General features: G+C 38.6%; 1 protein-coding gene across 2 annotated transcripts; it reads right to left on the bottom strand.

Annotated features, from left to right (window-relative positions):
* Positions 1 to 674: 674 nt before the first annotated feature.
* On the bottom strand, positions 675 to 18514 carry LOC141817197 (vacuolar fusion protein CCZ1 homolog). 2 transcript variants are annotated; one of them, XM_074704860.1, is made up of 11 exons: positions 18430 to 18514; positions 17849 to 18234; positions 17037 to 17220; positions 16758 to 16851; positions 15898 to 16081; positions 15673 to 15782; positions 3542 to 3640; positions 2945 to 3406; positions 1923 to 2078; positions 1362 to 1591; positions 675 to 955 (listed from the first exon to the last, which is right to left on the bottom strand). In XM_074704860.1, exons 3-11 carry the CDS (start codon positions 17216 to 17218, stop codon positions 925 to 927), a joined length of 1548 nt encoding a protein of 515 aa, XP_074560961.1. In that variant the 5' UTR covers positions 17219 to 17220; positions 17849 to 18234; positions 18430 to 18514; the 3' UTR covers positions 675 to 924. The 2 variants fall into 2 exon arrangements, with proteins under 2 accessions (XP_074560961.1, XP_074560962.1); XM_074704861.1 differs by lacking the exons at positions 17849 to 18234; positions 18430 to 18514 and having other exon boundaries at positions 677 to 955; positions 16758 to 16831; positions 17037 to 17055.
* Between the last annotated feature and the right edge of the window lie 8182 nt (positions 18515 to 26696).

Genomic DNA, 26696 nt, shown 5'->3' with positions numbered 1-26696 from the left:
ATTATATAATAAAATAATAAAAATTAGTGAATCTATTCATCCGATCTTATGATCAGATAAAATAAACCTCATATGTAACTACAAGGTGATACTTATAATTTAGATTACTTATCTTCACACACATAATTTATTTTTATTGTAACTAATTTTAACAATCCCTTCCCTAGATCTCTCTTGGCAATTTTAACAATTAATCCCATATTGATGATGTGTGACAACTTTTTATGTCACAACTATAATTCCTTTTCTCTTAACATGAAACATGAAATACTAATAGAAGGATTAAATACATGGAAGATTAATAATAAAAATATTCATTTTAATCCACTAAACTGTTATATTCATTATACTTTGCCAAGCATTTATATTTAGATGAGTAAAATTTAATCATGTACTTATACTTAGTATCACATAATTAACTTACATTCAAAAATTATATAATTTGAAAGTAATTATTTTAGTAGAAGCATGACTTCCATCCGGATGCTATGAATTTTAACCAACATCATAAATTATCAGACTGTATGAGATTTAAATCATTATTGTCATAAAACACTCATCCTACTTTTTATCATCCCATCATAATCTTGAGGCTCAACTAAACCATTCTTTGTATAATAATCGTAGGCGGAGGCAAATTTTCAATTATTTGATTGAGGAAGTTTTTCAATTTGTTCTACGACTGCCTTGTCCAAACTTTCAATAATTAAACATAACACCCCAATCGATATTCTTAAGCTAGTGCCCGAGCAAGTCCACTTTCGCTGTATAATATTCTTTATATGTCATGTCATTTCCCAAACCTTCGTAAAATCTCACTGAAGAATTCTTTCACGTTCTGAATCTTAACAGGTAGACATTTATAAGCCTGTAAAACAAAGAAATGATGCAACGCAACTATGGAGCAAGACTTCCAAGTTTCTACTAGTCCAAGGAAAACGCTCCATCACAATACCTGTTAACAACATACAAGGAAAAATCATTAGAAATTGATTTCTATACTTTATCTAGCTCAAAATTGTCATAGTTAACAAGAATAAATAGAAACGTTTAAAGGAATGAATCATCTGGTATAGCATTCTTCAAGTCCAACAAATGATTTCTTTTTTCCTTTGATGTGATAATTATATTGTCATTTAACTATGTGCCTCACGGTGTTTTCATTAAAACCCACGCCAAATTGGAGGGTCGATTCAACTAGGAGAAGTAACAGAATTTAGGACCAATTTCAGAGTGATTTAGTTGTGAAAAATTGTGCACGGACCAACCATAAGAATATGTGACTTATGAGAAAAAAATTATTGATGTACGTTTGCTAAGGCTTGGGAAACAGTGAAAAAGAAACATGTATCACAAAGCACCTGTTGCTGAACTTCTCCACGGCATCAGATGCATAAAGGAGTGTCTCATTTGCCTTCTCCAACACCATGTACAATTCCCTCCCTCGTGCTAATTTAGCAATTAGCCATGCATTGTTCTTAGCTCTAATGCACATCTCAAAATTATTTTCGCAGTCTGGCTTTTCTCTATTTGCTCGAGCCTTTTTCAAATCAACCTCTTCTCTTAGATTATTAAAAGCAAGCAATGAATCCTGCAGGAAAACACCACAACAAATATTAGAGAGAAGTTTTTTAGCAAGGAACTGACTCCAACTGTTCTCAAGTTCTGATCAAACTCCTTTGGTTAACTAATTTCTTAAGCTAGGTTGAATGCACCAGCTGTTTAAAATGGTGGTTAGAAGTTCATGTCCATGTAAAAACTACAGTAGCTAAGTTTTGATAGGGCTCATAACCTCCTCTCTAACACTTTTCTCAGAGATATAATACAAGCAAACAGGAGAGCTGAAACATGTAATGAAACAAGGAAACTCATAGCACATGCACATGTAAGCATATCATATGTTTGTTTCAAGTGGTGCTAACTTTTGCAAGAGTTGTCACTTTTCCTGGGGGAGAAGCCCTTGATATGCTCCTATCCCTGTCAACCAGCAAGTAGCGATATCCACTAACATGATAAGCATTTTCACCACCAAATCCTTTAGATAGTTTCTCTTCAACATATACAATTTTCTCTGAAGCCTGTGAGCAACAAGTAAATAGAAGCTCAAATTTATCATCTGCAGGACAATTATACAGTCATGTACTAGCAAAGGCAATATCAAGCAAGGAAAGAAGTGCCAAGAATTTATGATATAAATAACAATGGCCAAAAGGAACATGATTTTATAACCAGTTTTACAGATCCAACGATATAGATGTATGTATTATGAACTTTTCAAGACGACCTAAATCTATATAACCGAATGCCAGAGGAGCAACAAATCAATGATAATATTGTCCCAATACACATAAGAATAGCATATAAGTCAGCAACAATATTAAGTCTGTATACACATAAGAATACTGCAAGCGTACAACTAATGATTGTCAGCTGTAAACATGAACCTAAAAGAATCAGATCTCCTACTATCTGACAAAAATTATATGTTGGTATCAGCAGTATACCTCCTCAAAATCACAATTGTATATTGGAATCAGGATTTTCTAAATACAGTGTCAGGAGATGTGAGGCTGATCACTTTCTTTCAGTGATAGGTTAGATTCCAACAGTAAGAAATCATAACACATACTGGAACTGGCATTGCCAAAAACATTCTAAGAAATAAGGCAGATGAATGTAAACTTCAAGTTACATGAGTCATTATTCAGTATTCCTTTGTTTTTTTAATTTATGCTTTGAAAACCCAAAGTCGATTCTTGAATAACTACTTTTTTCTTATATTTTAGTTTTGAAGAGGCAGAGAAATTAGAAAGAATATTCAAATATTGGAAACTAAATAGATTAGCATCCATTCAATATGGACAAGTGACAATGAGATAATGAAGCCAAAAACAAAGCTAATTAGTACAATATATAAAATGGTACCAAAGGAGATTGAACTAACATTTTCCAAAAATTGTTTTTTAGCGTGAGATATCCCCGTCTCTCCGTCTATCAATGTGCATACAGGTATGAGGAAAATAATTGTGAGGTTCCGATGCTGATAGACACAAAGATACACTTGCTCTTCTGTTTGTTGGAGCCACACTATTGGGGGAATATCAACTAAATTACCAACTTCACCATGAATGCCACTAACAAGAAAGCCATCTTTTCCTTTAGACCATTTATCAATTTGAAGAAGCCTCGCTGTGTGGTATGTCTGAGCTTGCCCTCTAGGGGAAGTATTACAAGATCCATCCTGATAATCTTCTACTGAAGATCCAGTATTTAGGGAAGCAGATCTAACAGTAATATTTGAGGAAGAAACTCCTTTCCTTAAATAGGACCAAGAACTTGTCTTGGAGGACAAAGCATGCAGTGTTAACCTCAAAACAGCATAAGTAAACATGTTGGCAGTGTCACCCTAAAAGGAAAACCAAGCAAGTAAGTTTCCCAAGACATAAAAGATTGTATAAACTTCAACCACACACATCATCCATGATTACCACAAACTTAACAAATGAACTCTCAGAAAAGTATATGAGAAACAAAAACATACAGGGGAAAGCGTTGTTGATACTAGCAGATCTTGAAATAATATAATTGAGTTGCACGTTATGCCTCCGATGCATGAAGACCCTATGACTGTCGCAAGTGACTGCAGAAAGCACATGAATATGTATAAGTAACAAATAGAACCTAATATATTAGATATTCATTTACAGTCAGTTGTTATGAAGCTTCAAGTCAAGTACAACCATTAGTTTTTATGATCACAATATGAGAAAAATACCAAGTAATAATATATTATATAATGAATAAAACATAACCATTTGTTAGAATTTGTATTAGCTGTTATCAGAGTTAGTATTACATTTTGAATACGTTTAGTACCACATTGCATATGAACCCTATAAATCAAATAATGCAAGATTTCATCCCACTCAACATGGTGTCAGAGTGAGATCTTCTACTAGGTTTAAGATTTCTTACATCTATCCTCTTGGAGGGAAGCCACAAGTCTAATATTGTTAGAGGTATTAGATTAAGAATTATTGGTGCTTGGATTTAGTTTCACATTAGTAATTTTGGGTTTAGGTTTTAGCATGAGTCTATATATACCCATGTAATACTTATCTCATTAATGGAAGCAATGGAATGTCTTCCTATCCCTAAGTTTCTGCATGACATTATAGCCGCCTTTCAAAGAAAAATTGTAGGCCTCTCTCTCCCTCTTACTAGAATAGCTTTGAGGAGACTAGGTGTACAAGTTCACTTAACCAATAGAGGTCCCTTTTCATCCACGTGCCTCTTTATGTACACAAATCCTTTAAAGCTTTGAAGCCTTCAATCGTTACTGCCTCTTCTAGCTCTATGCCCTCTCTCACATATATTAACTTCCATATTCTAAGGGTAGATAAAGATAGGAGCCTCCGCTTGAGATTTCCTCCATATGCAACAAGCTACAGCCACCCTCCATGCATAGGTGGCCATTGTTACCATATCCATGAGTGTGTCCTGAGTGATGCTTAGCCTCTGCCAATGTAGAAGCTATCATAGGGCACTCCCTTTGTTCTCAATCATTCTCCCGCAAAACAAACCTCCAAATCCAACCTCACCTTCGAATTGGTTCCTTATCATGCAAAGTATTCATTCTTCTCACTCTCAATCTTAGAGTTCATGAGAATGCAATAGAGGAGTAGCAACTCTCCTTTCGAGGACTAAAAGCAATGCTAGAACTTGGCAAAGGGAAGCATTGCTACTGCTAGCCTTTGCTCGTAATGTAAACATCTGCCTCCGATTGCTATGAAGCCTTAAGAGGGATGCAAGCATGACTTCTACTAACTTTGACTCATGACTAGAGAGATTGGTGATGAGGGATCACACCCACATCGTACAAGTGTGTTTCTAATTTTATTATTATCAATCTAGTTCATATTTTGCTTATGAGAATTTCTCTAGTTTATGTAACAAGTTAGACATAAATCCACTGAATTGAATCTCTTTAGAAATATCTTGTCACATGGTACCTTGCTCTACTCCTCTTTTGAAACTTAGTCACACGTTAGTGGCACTAGTGAGTTTTTTTTATTATAAGTCTACATAAATCCATGTAATTGATATCAATTAGTGGATGCAATTGAACATTATCCCTACCCCCACCCGCCACCCCCCCCCCCCCCCCCCCCCCCCCCACCCCCCACCCAACAAATCTATAAAACTAAAATTCCTTTCATTATCCACCATCGTCGAAACCTTAATCTTGTTTCATCTCTAAATTTTCATCACATCCATCACCTTTAATCAATTAATTTTCTATCATATGAATACATTATATTTTGACTACAAATATTGTTGCTTGAATGTGGCTTCTCCTTTATGGTGGATGCCTATGAAATTTGCCACGATAGCCAATGCATCTACACAACCCTACAATGTCACCTTCACCATTATCGTGGTACCTCTAAAGATCTAAAGGGATTGTGTCATTCCAATCGTCACTAACCTCTTTCTAGTCATCATTGATATAGAACAAATTCTTAAGGCATTTACAATGATGTAACAAGGGCATATGCTACATATGTTTTCCCTACAAAAATAGAGGGTTGAGGAAGACTTGACTAGTCCACAACACTACATGCCTCCAATAGTATCACGGAACCATTGTCGACCATAACACTCCATCATTGACATGCTTAACTAGATAAATTGTTTAGTGGGAATGAAGATAGTGTTGTACAATGCCAAAAGCAATATGAGGCAAACAATCAAGATTTTTACCCTCCAATTGTCACCAACTTCTCTTATTTACTTCGCCTTTGGCTCATTGCATGATGTACAACACCAAGAAGCACCAAAATCACCAGCTGTTATTACTTTGATCATTATTAACTTTGTTTACTCCACCTCTATCCACACTAGACCATGTCCAGTAGCAACAGATCCAAGTAGCACCCAATTGGAAAAAACAACTTTAGGTAAAAAGAAATAAGGCAGGGAAATATCTTTAAAAGAATAGAAGAATTGGGGACAAGTTTAAGAAATAGAGAAAGAGAAAAATATATAAAAAAAGTGAGAGACTGATGTTAGATTAAAAAAAATAAAAGAAAAGGTGAGGAGCTTATAGATTTCTAAAAAAGAGAGCATGATTAAGAAAAGTAAAGAAATAGTCAAAATAATATCGAGTGAGAGGAAGAACTCTTCCTGTTTGATTCATGTTGAGATGCCACAAGTTTCAATTACATATCCTTCAATTGTTTTATGTGTATAATCTAGGTTCCTTTTCCATAATCCTTCTCCTCTCAAACTAAACTAACAAGCAACTAAGTGTCTTCCAACCATAGTAATTAGAACGGGATTGAACATCAAACCAAAAAAAAAAAACAGCTTTGGGACAACAATTCATTAGTTGAGCCAATGGGTCAACGTTGAATAGCAAATCAAACGTGGCAAGTTAAACTGAAAACTAAGAATTGGGTAAAAAACTAATATAAACATATCTATTTTCTAGCCTAAAAAATGGAAAAAATTCAGCAATTATATGCTGTTGATTTCTACAATGCAATATGAACATGACAATTTTAACATAAAAAAGATTTTAAAATGTGTAGAAAGTTCCACTATAGTTTGTGTAAGGTTTAGAATTTGGAAACTTAAGTCACAAAGGGGCGAATTCATTGCTAATATTTCTACTCAACAAAGGGGTTAATCAACAAGACGTGAAAGTAAAGATAGAAAATGATATTACAGGAGCATTTCAATAACACTTATAAAAGCATGGAAAGCTAAATAACAATTGTGAAACTAGAAGAGAATTTTGAAAAAAAAAATTAAAAGTTTAGAGGAAAATTAAATTTGTCTCTATTTTTACTATTATTGATTATTAGATTGTATCATTGATTCTTTTAAATTGTAAAAAGATAATTTTATCCATTTAGAAAGTATATGAATGGGTTGATCAAACCAGCCAACTTTTCTAGTTTGACATAAATCTGCTAGTCCAATTGATCTATGACTTATCATATACAAAACAATATAAATAAAGACGGAATCGAGAATCTGAGTGTGATTTTCATAGGTCAGCCTGACTGATCTGATACAATTTTGACAACTATGTTTCAACCATTTAACTTTGATGATCACAACTTTGGTGAGATTAATTATTGTTTGAACTTTGGTTTCAACATCTCTTTTAATGGCAAACAATTTGGCCTCTTTTCAGCATACCCCTTCGTAAAGTAGACAATTGAAACAATGATCTCACATTTGTCTACCATCACTTACCTCTGTTGATTGTGATTTTGAAAAGATTTCTCAGCTAAAGTATATAACTAATCTATCTTTTTAGAATTGCTACCAATATTGATAAGGTGTGGTTAGCTAGTTCATAGAAGTTGCCACTAAAGAAGCTACAAGGTTACAATGGTAAAAGGTGTGGATTGTTCGCTTCATTGCTCTAGGAAGGCTTGCAACAAGTTGAAAGGTCAAGATTAAGAGGGAGGCGCAGTGATGAAAAAAAGTCTCACTAGTAGTTAACTTCTGTGGGAGAAGGAAACATTACACAAGGAACTCTTATGAGGGTTCTCACATGCTAGGACAATGGAAAAGCCACACTCTAATGGATGAGCCTAGAATAGAATCAGTACAAGGCAACAATAGCTTGGGCCAACCAATTACCAAGGAGGAATTGTTTTATTTGCTACAATAAGGAGGGATCGAGATGGGGGAAAGCGTAAGATTCAGGAGGCGCTGTGTTGTGCAACAACAGGGAAGAGATGCACCCCTGAAAGTGACAAACAATGGTTGGCAATCACAAGTTGGGCATATGCATGGCTTAGGTTGTGGCAACAGGGGGAGACGATGCACACCACACTTGGAGGGAGAATGGGTTGCCACATTGTTAGTGTGGGAAGGTGAACAGTGGATGGAAAGAGGAAGCATCAAAGGTAGATGGACTAGATTTAAGAAGTGAATTGAATACTAAACTAGGAATTTCATTTCGATGGCACTAGGAGATCATATATGTTATACAGAATCAACAATAAAATTTAAAACTAGATCATGATTCAATTTATTTATTAGTACAGTTTATTTGATTTTCCTATTTTATTTGCACCAAGTGTACATGCCATAGTTTGTTGTCATAGGTCCAACTGACTTTAAACAACATGGTTGAGATAAACATCATACCTGAGGAGCGGAAGGAAAACTCAGAGTCGTTATAAGAAGAAATAGAAGATGGATAACTATTATACCAATACTGGAGACCACAGATGAAAGCAAGAAACTCAATGAGCAGTGTTGTGGCAGAAACTTGCAGCCCCCACGTGTCCCATGTGGTCGAGAGTCATATTGAGCTGTCAGTCAAAATCAAAGTGGGTCAAACTACCCAAAAAGAATCGGACTCGGCCCAAAAGGAGCTTAGGCCAAGTCGAACTTGCTCAGTGCACTGATCCCAAGGAGTTGAGTTCGCTCGGGAACAGGCCAGTTAGATCTTCTCTTCGACTCGGTCTTAGGCGCAGACCTCCTCCTTGACTCGACCTCAGCTGCCCACTTCATCTCCAACTTGGCCTCAGTAGCCAACTTCACCTCTAACTCCGTTTCAAGTGCAGACCTCCTCCTTAACTCGGCCTCAGCTGCCAACTTCATCTCCAGCATGGCCTCAATCATCAACTTCACCTTCGACTAGGTCTCAATCGCCGACTTCATCTCCAACTCAGCTTCAATAGCCAACGTCATCTCCGACTCGGCCTTAATCGCTAATTTTGTCTACCCTCAAGGCCATTTAACATCGACCTTACCTCTTCTCTGCCATCGGTTCAGACCCACACCCTACATGGCCCACTGAAGATGCGGGGGTGTAGGGACAAGGAAGTGACATGATTGTTTCATTCATAGGATCGTTTCTCCCGGAAGACGTGAAGAACAGTAGCGCATATCCCGGAACATGTAGGTAACAGAAGCGCACATCTCGGAACACGTGATAAACAGATGCACACGCCCCGGAGAACGGACACATTTATAGCTCTTTAAAAGGTCACGGGAGCAAGTATGCACACACAAAAATCCTACTTTTTAGACAATTTTACTTCTGGGAGAAAAAACCCTAACTTGATCATCGGAGTGGTTTGCCAGGAGCCACCCCCGGTGCTATTCTAACCTTTTTTGGAGTGTTTTTTAGGTATTTTTATCCCCCTCCACAATGATCTCTACAGAGCGTGCACATCAGCCTATTCGTTAACTGGTGACTTGACTATCCATGGTATTTGGTCGAAACAAATAGCAAGTCAGCAACAAATCAATATGAACACACCTAAAAGGGAGGTCTTAGAAAATTAGAACACCACATGTACATGACATTTGATGCATATAATATCTTGGATTTTTTTTATGTTTTTAGTCTAAAAACATTATATCCTTGAAGTTTAATCAAACTGTTACGGGGATAATCCGAGGGGCCCTTGGTCGAACTCGAGTCCAAGCCTGGTCCCACTCCAAGGGCCTAGCCAGCCGAATCTATGAACTTGATTGACCAAGTCACTTTCTATAGATGGGCGCCCATTCGGTCATCCACTGACTGAATCGCCCATTCGGTCACCTACTGACCGGATCGCCCATTCGGTCACCTACTGACCGAATCGCCCATCCGGTCATCCACTGACCGAATCGCCCATCCGGTCATCTACTGACCGAATCGCCCATTCGGTCATCCACTGACCGAATTTCCCATTCGGTCATCTGCTGACCGAATCGCCCATTCGGTCATCTGCTGACCGAATCGCCCATTCGGTCATCCACTGGCTGAATCGCTCATTCGGTCATATACTGGCTGAATCGCCCTATTAGTCATGATTTCTGACAAGCCTACGCCCCTATTAGTCACTACTATTACTCCGCTGTCTGCACGGATTGTGACAAGATAACACTTTACCGGCGATGGGACAAAGAATTCGATTGTTCCTGACACCTCATTAATCACGATGGGACATTCCTTAATGATGACGTGATAGGTATGCACGCTCATCTACCCCTTAAAAGGACCACTCCCTCCAGCAGGTAAGGGCTCTCTGAACATCTACCCTTCTTCTACGCTCAAGCTACTGTTCATCACCTTCTTCCTCCCACCGTCCCTAACTTGAGCGTCGGAGTGGTCGCGCCAGGGCACCCCCTGGCCTTACCACTGACGTTCTCTGTGTTCACAGGTCCTGAAGCCCCTAGAGCTCGCGCCGCTTTCTGCTCATCCTTCTATTCCACCCCTACGGCGAGGAAGGTCCGGTGACGTGTCCAGAAGCACTTTTCAACCGGAATATATTTTTGGCGCCATCTGTGGGACCAGGCTTGGACTCGAGTTCGACCAAGGGCCCCTCGGATTATCATCCCTTGTTGGTACTCTTTTTATTTTTCCCTGCTCTTTATGTTTTCTCGGCTGATGCATATCCGGTCTAAGTTGGAGGAGTAGTGGGGTCAAGCCTTAGAGAAGAGATGAGTGAAGCTTAGCTTGAGAGGAGACCGCGAGAAAGCTAAGCCCTGTTCTAGCGCGGTGAGGGGACTATGTCCGAGACCGTGTGCCTTGGTCATTCGGATTCAACTATGCCCGGCGGAGTGAGGCATGCCGGCAAGTGGTGAGCGAGTCGTTCGAACGGCTAGCGGGATGGCCAACTGTGTGCCGTTTCCGAGTCGCCAAGCGGGCGATGAAGCAAAAAAGACAGCGCGGCTTCATGCCTTGACTAGTCCGGGTGTCCAGGGAAGAGGGCTGAGCTCTCGTCGGATTATGAAGGGAGGCAGACGTGAGCAATGGCTATAGCGATCCAAACCTAGTCTCACTTGTGCGGAAGGAGTGCTGCGACTGGAGGGGCCGGACCCCAAAGCCTGATCCGTTACCACTTCTGAATCGGTAGGGTGATGGCGATGACGAGGGATGAAGACAGGCGTTGGCCTGACTTGCAGTGGTGCCGATGGCGTAGGTCCGAGACCTAAATAATGTCGATGGCGTAGGTCCGAGACCTAAATAATGTCGATGGCGTAGGTCCGAGACTTAAATTGTCTCAATCCACGACTATGTCCGAGTCGGGAGAGTAGTGTCGAATGGCCGAAAAGCTTTGGCATGGGGAGGACCTGTAGAAGCATCACTGTTATTAAGTATAGGAAATGCAATAAGACATACAGTGAAGTTTGGCGCTTAAAGATGCTAAGTATGAAAAGGCCGGAGATGCGTGGCGTTCCATGGCCTGATCAAGTCCTTGCCATCAGGATCGATGAGGTAGTAGGCGCCAGAGCTCGTCTTCTTGTTCACCCTGTAAGGGCCTTCCCATGGCGGCTCGAGTTTGCCCACGTCGCCCGCCGGCTTCGCCTTCTTCCACACTAAGTCGTCTACTTGGAAGGATCTGGGGATCACTCGCCTGTTGTAGGTGGCGCACATTCTCTGTCGGTAGGCTGTGAGTCGAGAGGCGGCTCAATCTCTGTCTTCCGTGACAAGGTCTAGTTCCATCCTGCGGTGTTCACCGTTGTTTTCGTCGTAGAGCCTTCTCCTGTCTGATGGGACTCCTACCTCCATTGGCACTACGACCTCTCCTCCATACACCAAGTGGAACGGTGTCATGCAGGTGTAGTCTAGTCAGTTCGAGCAACGACTCAATCTAGTCAGTTCGACTTATGCTTCCTTCGACTAGACTAGCGGGGAGGCTTATGTTACAGGAATAACCCATGAGGTCCCCCTGGTTCTACTCGAGTCCGATCCTGGTCTCACCCAAAGGCCCATCGGCGGCATCTTTCGGCTTGATTGACCAAGTGCTCTCTCTCTCTACTCGTTCGAGGAAGCCATTGAATGACATCACATTCGGCCTTCAGCATGAGCGATTGAATGGCCTCCCCATTCGGCCATCTCATGTCTCCATTCGGCCATGTCCTCATTCGGCCATGTCCCCATTCGGCCATGTCCTCATTCGGCGATGTCCCCATTCGGCCACGTCCTCATTCGGTCATGTCCCCTCATTCGGCCATGTCCTTATTCGGCCATATCTCCATTCGGCCATATCCTCATTCGGCCATATCTCCATTCGGCCATGTCCTCATTCGGCCATGTCCCCATTCGGCCACGTCCTCATTCGGTCATGTCCCCATTCGGCCATGTTTCCATTCGACCATATCCTCATTCAGCCATGTCCCCATTCAGCCATGTCTTGCCCTGCTCTGCGCTGCTCCGTCTGCTATGCGTGGTGCGCTGTCTGCTCGAGCCACGCATGTGCCAGAGGCACCGTCGCAGGCTCTGCGTGCCCTGCTCTGCGCTGCTCCGTCTGCTATGCGTGGTGCGCTGTCTGCTCGAGCCACGCATGTGCCAGAGGCACCGTCGCAGGCTCTGCGTGCGCTGCTAGCCGGTCACCACCCTTGCCCTTCAAACCTCCCATCAAGCCGAATCGTCGGATCGCCCCACAGTGCCCTGGCATATCCCATCATGACTCTGACAAGCCCACACCTCCATTTATTACCACCATCCTTCTGACACCCGCATGGGCAATGACAAGATGACTACTTACCGGCGATGGGACAAGGAACTCGATTGTCCCTGACACTTCATTAATCATGATGGGACGTTCCTTAAATGATGACGTGACATGTATACACGCACATCTCCCCTTAAAACGACCACTCCCTCCTACACAGGTAACTTCTTCCACTTCTACTCCTATAAACGCTCAAGCTCTTTCTGTTACTGTTCATCTTCTTCCTCCCGTCGTCCTTGACTTGAGCGTCGGAGTGGTCGCGCCAGGGCACCCCCCTGGCCTTCCTACTCACGTTCCTTGTGCTTGCAGGTCCTGGAGATCTTACCGCACTCAACCCATCTTCTTGTTCCACGCCGACGACGGAGAAGGTCCGGTGACTTGTCCAGCCGCTAGTTTCAACCGGAACACAAACGTTCATCATGCATTAGAGAGATTAATTGGGTTGAAGTTTAAAAAATGATAAATCCCAGTTAGTCCCATTGACTATCTCTGGGGGTGACCGGCCCGGCCCCACGGAAGTTTAAAATGATAAATCCCAGTTAGTCTCATTGACTATCCCTGGGGGTGATCGGCCCAACCCCACGGAAGTTTCCCACCAGCCCAGCCCTACGGAAGTTTCCTATCGGCCACCAAGGTAAATCGCGAAGTGCACGCAGCGGCCAGCCCAGACGCCCAACATCCTTTGATTGCGCTCCCCATTTGGAGGAAAATTCCTGCAAATACGCCGTAACTGGGGATCGAACCGCAAGTGCCTGGGTGACAACCTGGATGTCCTACTGCGACACCATGGCCCCGGGGACAATTGGGTTGAAGTTTAATCAAACATTCATCATGCATTAGAGAGATTAATTGGGTTTAAAGGTTGGATTTGAAGTTGAAATAATTTAAATAAAGCTGGTTTGAAATGTTTAGTTGTCTTTTTATATATATTAGCTCGATTCAATTTGGGTGGTCCTTTGGTTCTTTTAGGTTGTGGCTAAGTGGTTTGAATGTTAAATTCAAGCTAGGCTTGAATTGGATTCTTGGCGGTGTTGAACTTCCCCCATCTTTTGACTGTTACTCAATCACTCCCACCTCTTGGGTGACAAGCTTCTTCTCCCCTCCCGACAAACCCTCCCTAAGACCTTCCAAGTAGGCAGCAGCCTCCCCCTTGTAGTAGCCATTGTGGAGGACCAAGGACCTCCATTGGGAGTCTTTCTTCTCCAATTTTAGGTGATTTTTTTTTCTCATTTGCTTCTCTTTTCTACAGATATTGTAGACCCATGTTGTGCCCTCAAGTTTCCCCTTCTAGTAGAGAAGGTGTGAGGGCTTTAAACCCTTAGCTATTTGATGACTCTTTTTCACTTAGGGCAGCAGAAATATGGTATTCTAGTAGCCCTTTCAAGTAGTGGGTGCCTATTCTAAAGATACTTTATAGATTTTAGGAATTCTAGGAAGTCAATAATTGTTCATGTTAGAGTAGAAAAGGTTACCTGTTGTGTAGGATCTTGTTGGATAGTTAAGGCTTTGGAATTGGCTAAACTTCCCTACCTACAAATCCAAAGCAAGGTAAGTGTTGGTGATTTTTGGTTTGATGAACCAAAATTCAATACTAAAGTTCAGCCATATTTTAGATTTGTTGTGCGGAATTGTTAAGGGGAATTCTTAGTTCAAAATAAGTGGACTTAACGGTCCTTCATCAAGGTGGCTGTCTCTTGTTTGTCTTCTTTTATAAGATGCTCTTATGCGTGACTAATATTTGATACATATGTAAATTACAAACTTCAATTGTGATCCTATTTTAAAAAGAGACCTGAAATGATAGTTGTAAATATTAATATGTGAGAGAATGTTTATCTAGGAATTCTACTTTATTTTATGAACATGTAATTCGATGGGATTACATATGCAGAAATATATTTAGGGAGGATTTTATTTCAAAATATTTTGGAGGGATTTACATGAGTATGTAATTCCTGAATATCTATTATCTTTACTAACTCTTTTCCTTGTTGATACGTGATCAATTTCTTGCTTTACTTTTTTCTGTCAAGTTGAATACTGATGGACCACCTCTGTGGATACATCTATATTAGATTATTAAGCATATTGATGATGAATTGGTTAAATTTCTGAAATCCCAAGAATGGCTAACTTAGATTAGTCCTGATTTAATTATCAAAACTGAGAATAGACGGAACAAGTTTAACTGGACTAAAACTCCAAGTAACAAGAATGAAGGATTTTCTAATGGTGACTAGTATTAAAGAAGAAATAATTGGAAGGGTGAAGGGGTGAAGACTACTAGTCAGATTATCTTATCTTCGTCATTAGCTCAATGTAAGCTAAGTGGGACTTCATTCTATTCACACTCAGGTAGGTTTTCAGCCCATTTCTTTCTTTTGTTTTTTTTTACTTCAGCAAAGTGCAGTAGATGAGGCATTGACCTATCTGCACTTAAGTAGGGTTTCATCCGTTTATATTATATGTCAGGGCTTTGACCAATGTATACGATGATACACTTTGTAAATTGATAATGTTGGCTACATATAGGGTTCATCTAACTGACAAGAAGGTACTATGTCGATTCCCTTAAACTTGATTAGTTGTTGATAATCTTAAGGTAATAGATAGTGATAATACAAGCTTGGTTAATTGCTGATAACTAAAAGCTTGATAAATGGTGATAATATATAGTCAGTTCATTAATTGAAAGTTGGATAAAATGGAGATAAACTTTAACTTGATATTGTTATTTGAATTCTTCTAAAGATATATGATTTATGCACATATATTCTGAACCCGACATGCACATTGTGCTCGATTTCTAATGTTTTTTACCAGCCGTTGTAAGTTGATTATTGAGGTGGTTGTGCCTTTGACGGTGATTTCTCCTTTGCAATACATGGTTAAGTTGTTTGCTTTGAAATTACTATATGTCATGTGTGCCAAGCAAAGTATACCTTTTAGTAGACTGAACTTGAGTTGGGCATGACAATTGTAATCCAAAACATAGTGTAATACTGACTAAAGTTCTAAGAAAAGCATTTGTATACTAAGCAATATGAATTATTCAAGATGAAAAGGGTGCGTTGGACAAAGCACATAAAATAATGAAAGAACCATCAAAAATTAACTTACAATCAGGTAGCACCTAAATTATTTCCTTGTTCTATATCATGGTCTTCTAACTCCTAAGATCATTGCATACCTGAACTTCAATAGCCACTTCGCGGGAAATTGTTAACATTTGGACCGTTCTCCGTTCCTTGAGACAATCACGAAAGGTTGGCACTTTGATTTTCTTGCTAATGCGAAAGTCTGCTTTAGCAATATGTAACATAGAAGCTCTAATAAGGTACAGAAATTGAGCTCATTCGCTGAATACTGGTGATAGAACTTAGGAGATGTCAATGACACTGAGCACAAATATCACCTGTTAAATAGTCGGTGATAAACGTGTACAAACAGCTGCGAGCAAGTGCACCACTGGGTTGTTTATCAAGTATGCTTTGCAAGGATCCATTGAACATCGTGAAGAGAGAATGTATTTCCTTGAGTATGTCTTGCAAGGCATCACACCTCCATATAGACTCACTGTCCTTAATTTTCTCCACTATCTGCACTACCAGAAAATTTTTCAACAGTATCAATGGTAACATTTGTTTGTGGAATATAAATGTCATTTAATCTAATCATGATAGTTCCTCTAATGCAACTTTATCAACTTAAAAAAAAAAAAAGGTTTTCCCTCCATGAAGGTAAATGACGTAATCAATATAATATAGGCAGCTTAGCAGCAAACAATTTTTTATAGCTCATCAACATAATATTATAATATTATTGAACATAAGTCACATGAACAGAGACAAAAATATCAAACAAAGGTATCTTAGAAGGGGCCCTAAAATTTAGTTATATATTTCAACTGTAATGAACAATGATGTGGGCATGTTGCTTGTGACAGTGATTTCTACTGGGCATTCTTCACAATCTCATATGAAAGAGCACAAGAAATAATTATTCATACATCTGAAAAATAGGGAATGTATCTTCAATTCTCAAATTTTTTGGCATTCCAATAAGTAATAAGAATGAATTAACAAGAAAGTAGAAAGTTAGTTTTTCCCTTCTTATACTGTCATGCATGTCATTAATGCATCATCCACTTAAGTCACAATTAAAAGAGCATTTGTGAGTTGGTAGTGCTTAAACTTAGATATGAGACTACTTCACACTAGCTCACTATCATATGCAAGCAACTTAATAACATCAACATGATAATAGAATGCATACCAAAACCATCCATAGATCCGGCTCTGCTTGATAGAACACATGTGAGTGTCTCTCAGCTTCAATGACCTCACAAGCTGCATCAGGAGAAAAAAGTCTGCAAACGATTAAAGAAAGTAAAGCAATGACCAAATTCGAGACTCAAGGTGCTATATTGTTATTCCTAAAAATAAGAAGGGGACAGCTAAGATATACATTAAGTGTGTGAAGCAGGGATTGTGAAACCAAAAATTAGGGAAATGAATTGAAATCCATATTCCTGACACACAATAAAAGACAAACCTTGTGAACGTAATCATTCCACCTGAAAGCCCTATGACAGATAATTGCACAGAATAAGGGCAATCTGGAGGATAAAAGAACAATATTTTATCTAGCTCTTGCCCTTCGTGTTGTCCCCTTCTCGAGTCAAAAACGCATAACTGGATGCCTTCATTAGCATCCATCGTAGATGGCAATCCCATTGCTATTATCAATCAGCAACTCAGAAGTCAAAGATGAAAGTAAACAATCAGATGTATTAATCAACAAGTGGCATACAAACATATGGAAGGCACATTCATTCAAATATATTCATTTTAAAATTAGTTCATCTCAGCTTGAACTGGATAGACACCTTTAGCAGTCATCCTAACAAGCAAGTCTCTTCTCAGCCTAAGGCAATCAAAAAACCTATTTTCACTTGAACTATTGGAGCACTCACTCCGGAATTTTGAGGATTTGGCTTTTCATACCCATGTTAGAATGCAAAATTTACTGCTCTGTGGTGTTGCAGTTCCTTAAAACCTAATTGTAAGCCTAATAATCATAAGAGATTGCAATCTATTCTAGTGCAACCATCCTGAATTGATCAAAATCAGGAGTTACATTGCAGATTCAATTAAGTATGAATTGAAAAAGTAAAGGAAATTTAACATAAGCCCAATTGAAGTGCGGGTAAAATTTGCTAGTTAGTTAAAATACAGCAAGCTCAAGTGCCTGAAGCAGTGGCATCCAAAAATGAGTACATGGCCATAAGGATAAATTTGGGACCTTGATTTTACACTGCAAATTATATGTTGTTTATGTATTGAATCATCATCACCAACTCGTACCTTCCTAGCGTGGCCGCTATGCCTTCCGACCAACTAATATTCTGCCAAATCTGAAAATAAAGCTGCCTCAAAAAATATTAGAACGGCCCAACAAGAGTACAGGAAGAGAGGGAAGAAAGGATGAATCTTAGATTAAGTCTTCGCTCGTCTCACACGAGGTTAGGAATTGAGGGAAAGAGTGGTGAGGCGATTGGATAGCGACGTGGGAGATCGGAGACGTGGCGATGAGGTCAGGGCTCTGGCGGCGAGGCTGAGGCTTCGGCTGCGAATTGCTCAATGACGGGGCGGCGAGACGAAGGAGTCGTGCGAGGGAGGAGGGAAAGGCCGTTGGGAGGGTTAGGTGAAGAAGGGAAGGTCAGGGATCGCGTCGGTGTGTTGGACGGGAGCTGGGAAAAAATAATAATAACAAAAATTAAAGTCAAAATGTTGAATTTTATTTTTATTTTTTATTTTTAACATAGTATAAATAATTTAAAATTTATAAATTATTATATTTAATACTAAAATAATTTTGACATTTATTAACAGTAAATACTAAAATATATATGAAATATATATGCTAAACATAACTACACGCATACCACAAGTGAAGAGGCTGTGGCAGCGCAGTCCGACAGCAGCAACACCTCCGGCGCGGCTGTGGCAGCGCAGTTCGGCAGCAATCGGGAATTCCTTGGTGTGCGTGGGAAAATCTGATCGGGAGAAGATTCTTCCAGTGGTTGGAAGAACCTCGATCGACAGGTGGAGCAACAGCTCCGACGGTCGACGAGCAACGCTACACTTCACAACGACAAAGGGAAAAAGACGATGGTGGTGTTAGGGTTTGCTCTTCCTTCCTTCTCCCATGTGGTCTGAGGTGGCCTTATAACGCGCTCCCAGCGATTTTATCGCCAGCGGATGCGGGATCGCGAGGAGAATCGTGACCTCGTCATCGGCAGAAGCGGAATCACGAGGAAGTCATGATTCACGCGTTTGCTACGGCGACCGAGTTGAGAGAACCAGGAAGAAGGGAAAATACTGAGATTTGGCTTGAACTGGTTAACGGGTTCATTTTTAGGGTTTAATGTAGCAAATGGATTTTTTAGGATTTAAATGGTTGTGATTTATCCTAACCTTTAGGATTTAATCTCAACTGTTCATTTCTATTTCTTATTATGTTTGGATTCAATCCAAATCTTACCCCCTATACCGATCAACTTAAGTTCGATTTAAAATCAAACTAAGTTGTTTCAATTTGGTTCAAAATTAAATTATTTAGTTCAATGACCAAAACTCCTCTAATTAGAACCAAATTAATTTTGTTCATTTCGTCTTTATAAGATGAATCCCATCATTGCTTCTGATATGCCAAAATCTTTTCCATTAGGAACCAAATCAATTTGGTTTGTTTCGTCTTCATAAGACTAAATTCATCACTTTTGTCCTTTGTGTGGTCTAACCAGACTTTATTTCTCTCATCTGAGAATCCAATTCTCAAAATCATTTTAAATCCTTCGAAGAAACTTATAGTGCGTGTGATCCAATAGGTTCTCGGTTATATTGGTTGTCTATAATTATCCATTAATTATGGATCGATCATGAGTGACACCTAGTAATACATCATAACCCTCAATTGATCGAAAAATCAACAATTAATTCAAGAACCATTTCTAAACCCTTCATTAGCTATAATGAAATGTGCTTTATTTTTTTCACCGTCTTATACCTGTTTAGTTCAGGACATGACCTATGTGTGCCAGCCTTACTAGGTTGACTATGTCACATCTAGCCTAAGCTCGTTTTCTTGTCCTATGGATTCAAGTTACTCATATATGTATCCAAGAGTGTCATATTTTTGACATGTAATGCTTTGACTAAAGACTTTCAGTAACAATCCTAACAAGTGATCATAGGGTATACATCTCCTTTTTCAAGGAGCGGTAAATCCTTTGTAGGCTATTCAAACACCTTCGGACACTTCGACTTATACCCAATCATCCCGGATCCACACCTCCTTGGAGATGTTTACTTAAGATGTCAAAGTATAAGCCTCTATGACTAAAGTGACTTAAATATCGCAAGTTAAAAAAAAAATTCGTACTTAAGTTGTACTGAGATCTTCATTGACATATGCATAAAATCATATGAAGTTTCATGGCAAGTCACTCCAATTAATTAGTTATCTTTAACTAGCATCTACGTTTAACTCTCAACATCTAATGCCTCCAACTAGTGAGAACAGCTGCTTGGTAAATCAAGGAGTTTAAAATATGTTAGTCTCAATAGAATCAATGATGCCCGTGTTCACTAATTCATTGACTTGGAATAATTTTAATACATTCATAATTGCACATGTAGATATGCTCACTAGTTGTGATATAATCACAAATTCTCTCATGCTATGAATTATATCGCGGATATTTAGTAAATAAGGTTAAGATCTAATCAAACACATGGTGAATGTGTACTCAAATAGTAAATTTTTATTTATTCAATAAATAATACAACCATAAGCCGATTGTCTTAGGACACCTCTCAAATATAACAAAAGTTACTCGCACTTACCTTAGTTAATGTTCAACTTTTAGCTGACCCATCTAGTGTGAGTTGTCAAGTCTCAACTCCCAACTCACTCCACTTGAACTTGTTTGCTAAGACTTCAGCTCTCAGCCGACTCCACTTGGACTTGCTTGCTAAGACTTCAGCTCTCAACTGACACCACTTGGCTTGTTCCACCTAGTTCCCAACTAGGATTTTCTTACTTGGTTCCCAATCAAGACTTACCTTTTGCCTAATTTTCAATCAGGATTTCACTTGCCTAGTTTGACTATGACTTAACCAATGTTTGGCTCCCAACCAGGAGTTCACTATCTGTTATATAACCTACTCCTACACACTTGATACAACCTTGTTATTATCTTATCAAATCTAACTTTAACCTTAGTCATACATCAAAATTTTGAGTCCAATATGGTGCTCTGACACCAAAACATGGTGCTCTGACACCAACAATATCAACTTACAATTATTAAATGAACGTCAAGTTACACTAACAACTAAATTAAAGATTAACACATCATGAGATAAATATCAACTCACAATTATTAAATCAATGTTAGATTACTCCATATCTTAGAATTAAAGAAACTACGCCATGGAGATGGAGATACAAGCCAAAGATATAATAAAAAGCATTTTACAACTTCTATCGAAGAAAGAAGAGTAAGAAGGTTTAGTCGTGATGTGCAATGTCGTCTCTGGAAGATCTCCAAGCTCCTCAGTGGATAGAATCTTTGTGGCTCCTTAGAAATGACTCTCCTAGAGTTCTCTGTCATAGGAAAACCCCTCTCTAGGGAAGGGGAGACCCATCTGATCCTCGATACCTTAAACAGGTGTCCCCTTGGTCCTTTTATATTTTTCAAAATTATCAAATCTATTACAACTTTCTTAAAATTCAAGGGCATTGCCACTGGACTACGACCATGTTGGGAAGCACAGGCTGGTCATGTTGGCTTCTAGTCATAAGTGGTTGGTTGAACATGACCATGTCAGGGGACATGACCAGACCATGTTTGGCTTTGGAAGTTTCTCTCGTCAACCGACAACAAGGAGCACGACTATGCCAGGGGACATGATCTGCCTGTGTTCAGTGCTGAAAGTTCAATTATTGCTTCATTGCTCGCCTTGCTCCACAAGTGATGTACAACCATCCTAGGGAATACGACCTGACCGTGCATCATGATGGAATGCACGCTCCAAGGCTTCTTGTCTCAGTAAATCTCCAGATTCACGTATTGTCAATAAAAATACACAAAGAGCAATTCTCCGAACAAAAAAGATAAAAAATAATGCAACAACAATGAAAGTATGAAAAATATATTCATATAATAAAATGAATGTATGTAAGATAATATTAAAAATATATGTATGAAATACATACATCACATATACACCGATCCCAACATCTAACTTGCTAGAACTTTTTGTTCCCTTGGATGCTCCAATCTGCTATTGTCTATTCACCTTCAAGTTCAACTTGATATAAACCTTTGATCTATCAAGAATAATCCATCGAACTTGACTATGCCAAGCTAACCACCACAACAACTCGACCATGCCAAATCACTAATTCTTTGAGCTCCATATCTATAATGTCAAATCTTTGTACACTTGATGCGCACGCAATACCACAAACAAATCTAACTTAAATACTTTTTAAAACACATTAAACAACTTGTTTAAACTTCACTACTTGAGATCATCATTGCACCTACAACTCCTTCTAATAGAGGCTTTGGTAATAAGTGATCAAGGTTGCTAACCAAAGTGTCTCCTCGACCACAATGTATAAATGTTAAGCAACATTTTGCATTCTATAACTATTGATTTTGCGTCTGAGTTTTGTGGGGGGAATCATTGGTGTTTTAAAATTTTGTTGCTCTAATTAAAATAAAAAATAATAATATATTTGTAGATTTTTTTATTATTTAAAAGATGTGACATGTAACACTCGTATTTTCCCCACTTAAGATTATTAGTTAGATTTAGAATATTTCGTAAAGAGATAGGGGTTAATTATAAATAATCCTAATGAATTTGTAATTAAGGAGGGGTTAATTATTAAATTTAACAATTAAGCATTAAAGGCTAAGGAGTTAATTGGGTTGAGCTCATTTGGGGTAAATGATTTCATCCATTTAGTCAATCAATTAGGAGTTTATTTAGATTAATGAGTAGGAACTAGAGTTAGGTTAAGATTTTGATAAAATAAAATAGATAAAAAGGTTCGTCTCGCGAAGACGAATCCAACAAAACTGGTTTGGATCAAATCGGAGATCGTTTGATTAGTGAACCACGCGAACCAAAATTTAATCTGGTTCGCTACAGTAACAGATTTAATTGTTTTAATAAACCCTAAGTTTTAATTGGGTTTAGCCGATAAAAAATGCAGTATTTTAGATTTAATCGGGTTACTGTGCACTCCTCAAAATAAAGTCGTGTACTGTTTCTCTTCCCCGCACGACTCGCGATCGCGACTGCGCTCGCTTTCTGTTCCGCGACTTCTTCGCGCGCCGCCCGCGTCCGTCGGTGAAAAGTTCGGAACGGAAGAGGCTTTAAAAGGAACCCTAGCCCGCCAGCCGTGCTCCAGCCTCGACGCCATCCCCACCGACCAGCGACGCCGCCGCTGCCGCTATTTCCCCTACGATCCTTCCACAGCTGAGCTGAATCCTCTGTTCCGCTGCCTCCGCGTGGGATCGCCGCTGCATAGGCCGACGCCGTCGCCTCCTCCGCCCAACGCCACTGTGAAGACGCTGCCAACCTTCGCCACATACCAGCGCCGCCGCCCGTGCCACCTCCTCTGTTTCTGCACACCGACGAAGCTCAAGACCGCCGTGAGCCGACCGCCGCCGCTCACCTGCGACTGCCGACGCCAGCGCCGTCTTCAGACGCCATCCGATCGCCGCCTCTATTCCACGCCGCGCTGCCCTGTTCGTGGAGAAGACAAGCGCAGCAAAGCCACAAATTATTAATTAATTAGATTAATTAATTAAGGTAAGTTTAATTAATTAAAGTAGTTTGATTAACTAAAGTTTGTTGATTAAACTAATTTAGTTAGATTATTAATATGATACTAATAGTAAGTTAATAATTAATTAGTTAATTAGTTAATCGTTGATCGATTACTTAATTAAGTGGTTAATTAGTAAATTAATTAATTAGTTTAATAGTTAGTACTTGATTAATCAAAGATGTATATGTTTGATTAATCCAATTGGAAAGGTTGATGGGGTTTAACTAATTAATTGATTAGGTTAAATTCAGATAAGATATAATATTCATTTGGGGTTATTTTAGGATATGTTATTTAGAGGATGTTTTGTTACAGGAATTTGACTCGTGGACCTAGTAGTTCGTATTGTGACGATTCATCAATAAAGTAAGTACATCTCTCACCTGCAGTATGAGTTGCTCCGTTGTTTTCTTTATTCTGTCCATAGTATATAGAGCATGCATAAAGTATTATTTCCATGACATCATTTTATGTTAAAGTATGTGTAAATTGTTTCTTTCCAAATTGCATGATATAAGAAGTATAAGAAAAGTATTTTACTTTAGACAGGCGGGTATCGGGCGCAAGGCCCACGGGCACAAGGCCCATAAGAAAAGGAATTCTGGGCACAAGGCTCACAAAGAATTCTGGGCACAAGGCCCATAAGAAAAGGAATTCTGGGCACAAGGCCCACAAAGAATTCTAGGCACAAGGTCCACAAGAAATTTAAGTGATACCTCGCTGGGCCCAAAGAAGGATGTTTATTTATTTTCACTTATATATAATATAAGTTTTTCCCATGTCATTTCCAGTATTTCTTTCATATAATAGCATCAGTTATTACGAAGTTTTCTATGATTTTTGTGAGTTAGAAGATGTACTTACTAAGCGTTGATTATAGTTTGCATTCCTCATATTGCAGATAAAAAAAAGGAAAAGTTTTAGGAAAGATGAGGCAGCTGGAAAAGTGTTTGATGTGTGGTGTCGACGGAACCGCGGAATAAGATCAAGAAATTAAATAAATATTTATTTTATGTCTAAAAAGTTATTTATTTCTTTTGCTTCTGCATGTTAAACAGAAAAAGAAAAGTTATTTGAGTTATTTTATTTAATAAGTAAAAGTTAAGGAAAGTTTAAAGTACGTAACGTCTTCCTATTAGTATAAGAAAGATGGGGGTGTTATATGACACTTGGAACGGTCCACAACTCTAATACTAGGTGTCATGAAAGTGCCCTTCAATGACTCTAACTGAAGCTTCACTCAAGTATATAATGTCTTAATATATTTTCAATATATATTTTGTCATCGGTCACTATTTAATGTTTCATTTGATTATTTGTTCTCTCATAATCAAAATTATGTCTATTCAATCACTTAACCTGAAAATTAGAGAATCATGCTACTTCAAAGAAAAAAAAAAATCAGTTTAATCATATTTTATGAGAATTTAGAAAAAAAGGAAATCATTTGAAATGATACAACTATAGATTCTCTTGCTTTTCAGTTTTAAAAACAATGATTACGAGTTACGATGGCTATTCATTTGATTATTACCTCAAAGAAAGAAGAAGAAAAAAACATCATCATACCACCCGTTTGATCCTTTAAGAGAGAACAGAGCTATCATTATTTATGACAAAATAGGGAAGAAAATAAATTCAAAAGAACATATAGATCATTGCATTTATTTTTTTAATTCTATATTTTTAAATTCATGAATTTCTTTTTAGCTGCATAATGATTTCTTTGTATATGCCAATCCTTTTGATAAAGTTTAAGGTATTATTGGAGTTTTTTTTAAGAAAAAAAGAAGAAGAAGAAGAAGATGCTCATAAGGAAGAGGCATTTGGCCCTTTAATTTAAAGGTAAGCTATGATTCATGTCATTGATGGCAACCAATAACCTTGAAATCGACGAAGTGCTTGCAAGCTCACAGATCCGCACTGCAATCAAAAGGTTCTCCCTTCAACAATTTGACGCATTTATTTTGATATTAAAATAAAATTATGAAATTTCCGTAGACGTTAATGATGATGGCACATCATGCCTTCCTTGACTTTGCACAGTGTCCTCATAGGTTCTCTCCCTTCCCACGCTGAGAAAATTAAGAGGGTGTAAATGCAAAGATCAAAATATAATAATAATAATTATTATTTTTAAAAATATTAAAATAAAATGATATATATCTAAAAGCCACATCATCCTAATTTTAAATAGAATGAATATCTTAAAGTCGACTTTTAAATATATATAAGTTGTATTCTCTATTTATTCGATAGATAAATCAAAAAGAACACTGTTTACTTTTAAGATTAGTTGGATGAAACTTGAACATTTAGACCAACATAATATCAACAATAATATAACATTTAGATCATAAAAAACATTAAAAAAATGAATTTATACTTTACCTGTTAGAGAAAATATTAGATAGAAAATTAGAATTATATTTATTTAGATAAAATTTTGAGAAATTTATTTAAGATGATATAAATATGTATAAAGATGTATAATAAATATTCACGTTAGATGATACGAGAACATCACAAATATATACATTAATAGAAAAATAAAGTTCAAAGAAAACATGATTAATAATGATAAAATAAAATAAAATTTATTTAAATATAAATAAAAATATAATAAGGGATTAAGTCTAATAATATATGAGGATCCACATAATTGATGTCCCTTAGTAGGATAAAGATTTAATTATCATTGCAATTGTATATTAATTACGAGGTTGGACCTAAGGGGAGGCCCAAGAGGACTCTGCCTCAAGTCCAACCATTTAGGCTATCCCCTCAAAAAAATATATTATAAATTAGTTATAGGTTTAAAAATTAATTTTAGTTTTCTAACCATAGATTTGAGAGGTTCTTTGTTAATTTTTATACACCATCTAACTCATCTAACTCGAGATCTACTATCTTTCAATTTTGTTAGATATGCCTTTTTTTCTTATTGATCTGGCGGATCCTAAGTGATCTTACATGGTAGTGAAGATCAAGAGGTAGGATGATAAGGCAAGTCAAAGGGTCAGTAGTCAACTTTAGGTGAGTTGGCTCGACCTTCCCGACCTCAACTAACCCAGTCACTCAGCCTATCTCTTAGCCACTCTCGACCTCAATAGGCTCGGTCACTCAGTCACTCGGGCTATCTCTTGGCCACTCCCGATCTTGACAGGTTCGATTACTAGGTCATTCCCAACCTCGACCAGCTCGGTCACTCGGCCTATCTCTCGACCACTCCCGACTTCGATCGGCCCGATCACTCGGCCTATCTCTCGGCCACTCTCGATCTCGACAAGCTCGGTC

Source organism: Curcuma longa, unplaced genomic scaffold (genome assembly GCF_044706935.1).
Source record: "Curcuma longa cultivar G26 ecotype Majalengka, Jawa Barat unplaced genomic scaffold, ITB_CL_G26_1.1 contig_19656, whole genome shotgun sequence".
NCBI lineage: Eukaryota > Viridiplantae > Streptophyta > Magnoliopsida > Zingiberales > Zingiberaceae > Curcuma > Curcuma longa.
Note: the sequence above shows the minus strand (reverse complement) of the source record. Positions and strands in the feature narration are given on the sequence as shown.

Coding starts and splice junctions, on each gene's coding strand:
- LOC141817197 (XM_074704860.1), bottom strand. CDS start 17,218: ATGGGATTGCCATCTACGATGGATGCTAATGAAGGCATCCAGTTATGC. Junction 15,783..15,897: donor TATCACCGACTATTTAACAG/GTGATATTTGTG, acceptor TTGCTAAAGCAG/ACTTTCGCATTAGCAAGAAA. Junction 3,407..3,541: donor TATCAACAACGCTTTCCCCT/GTATGTTTTTGT, acceptor TTTTCCTTTTAG/GGTGACACTGCCAACATGTT.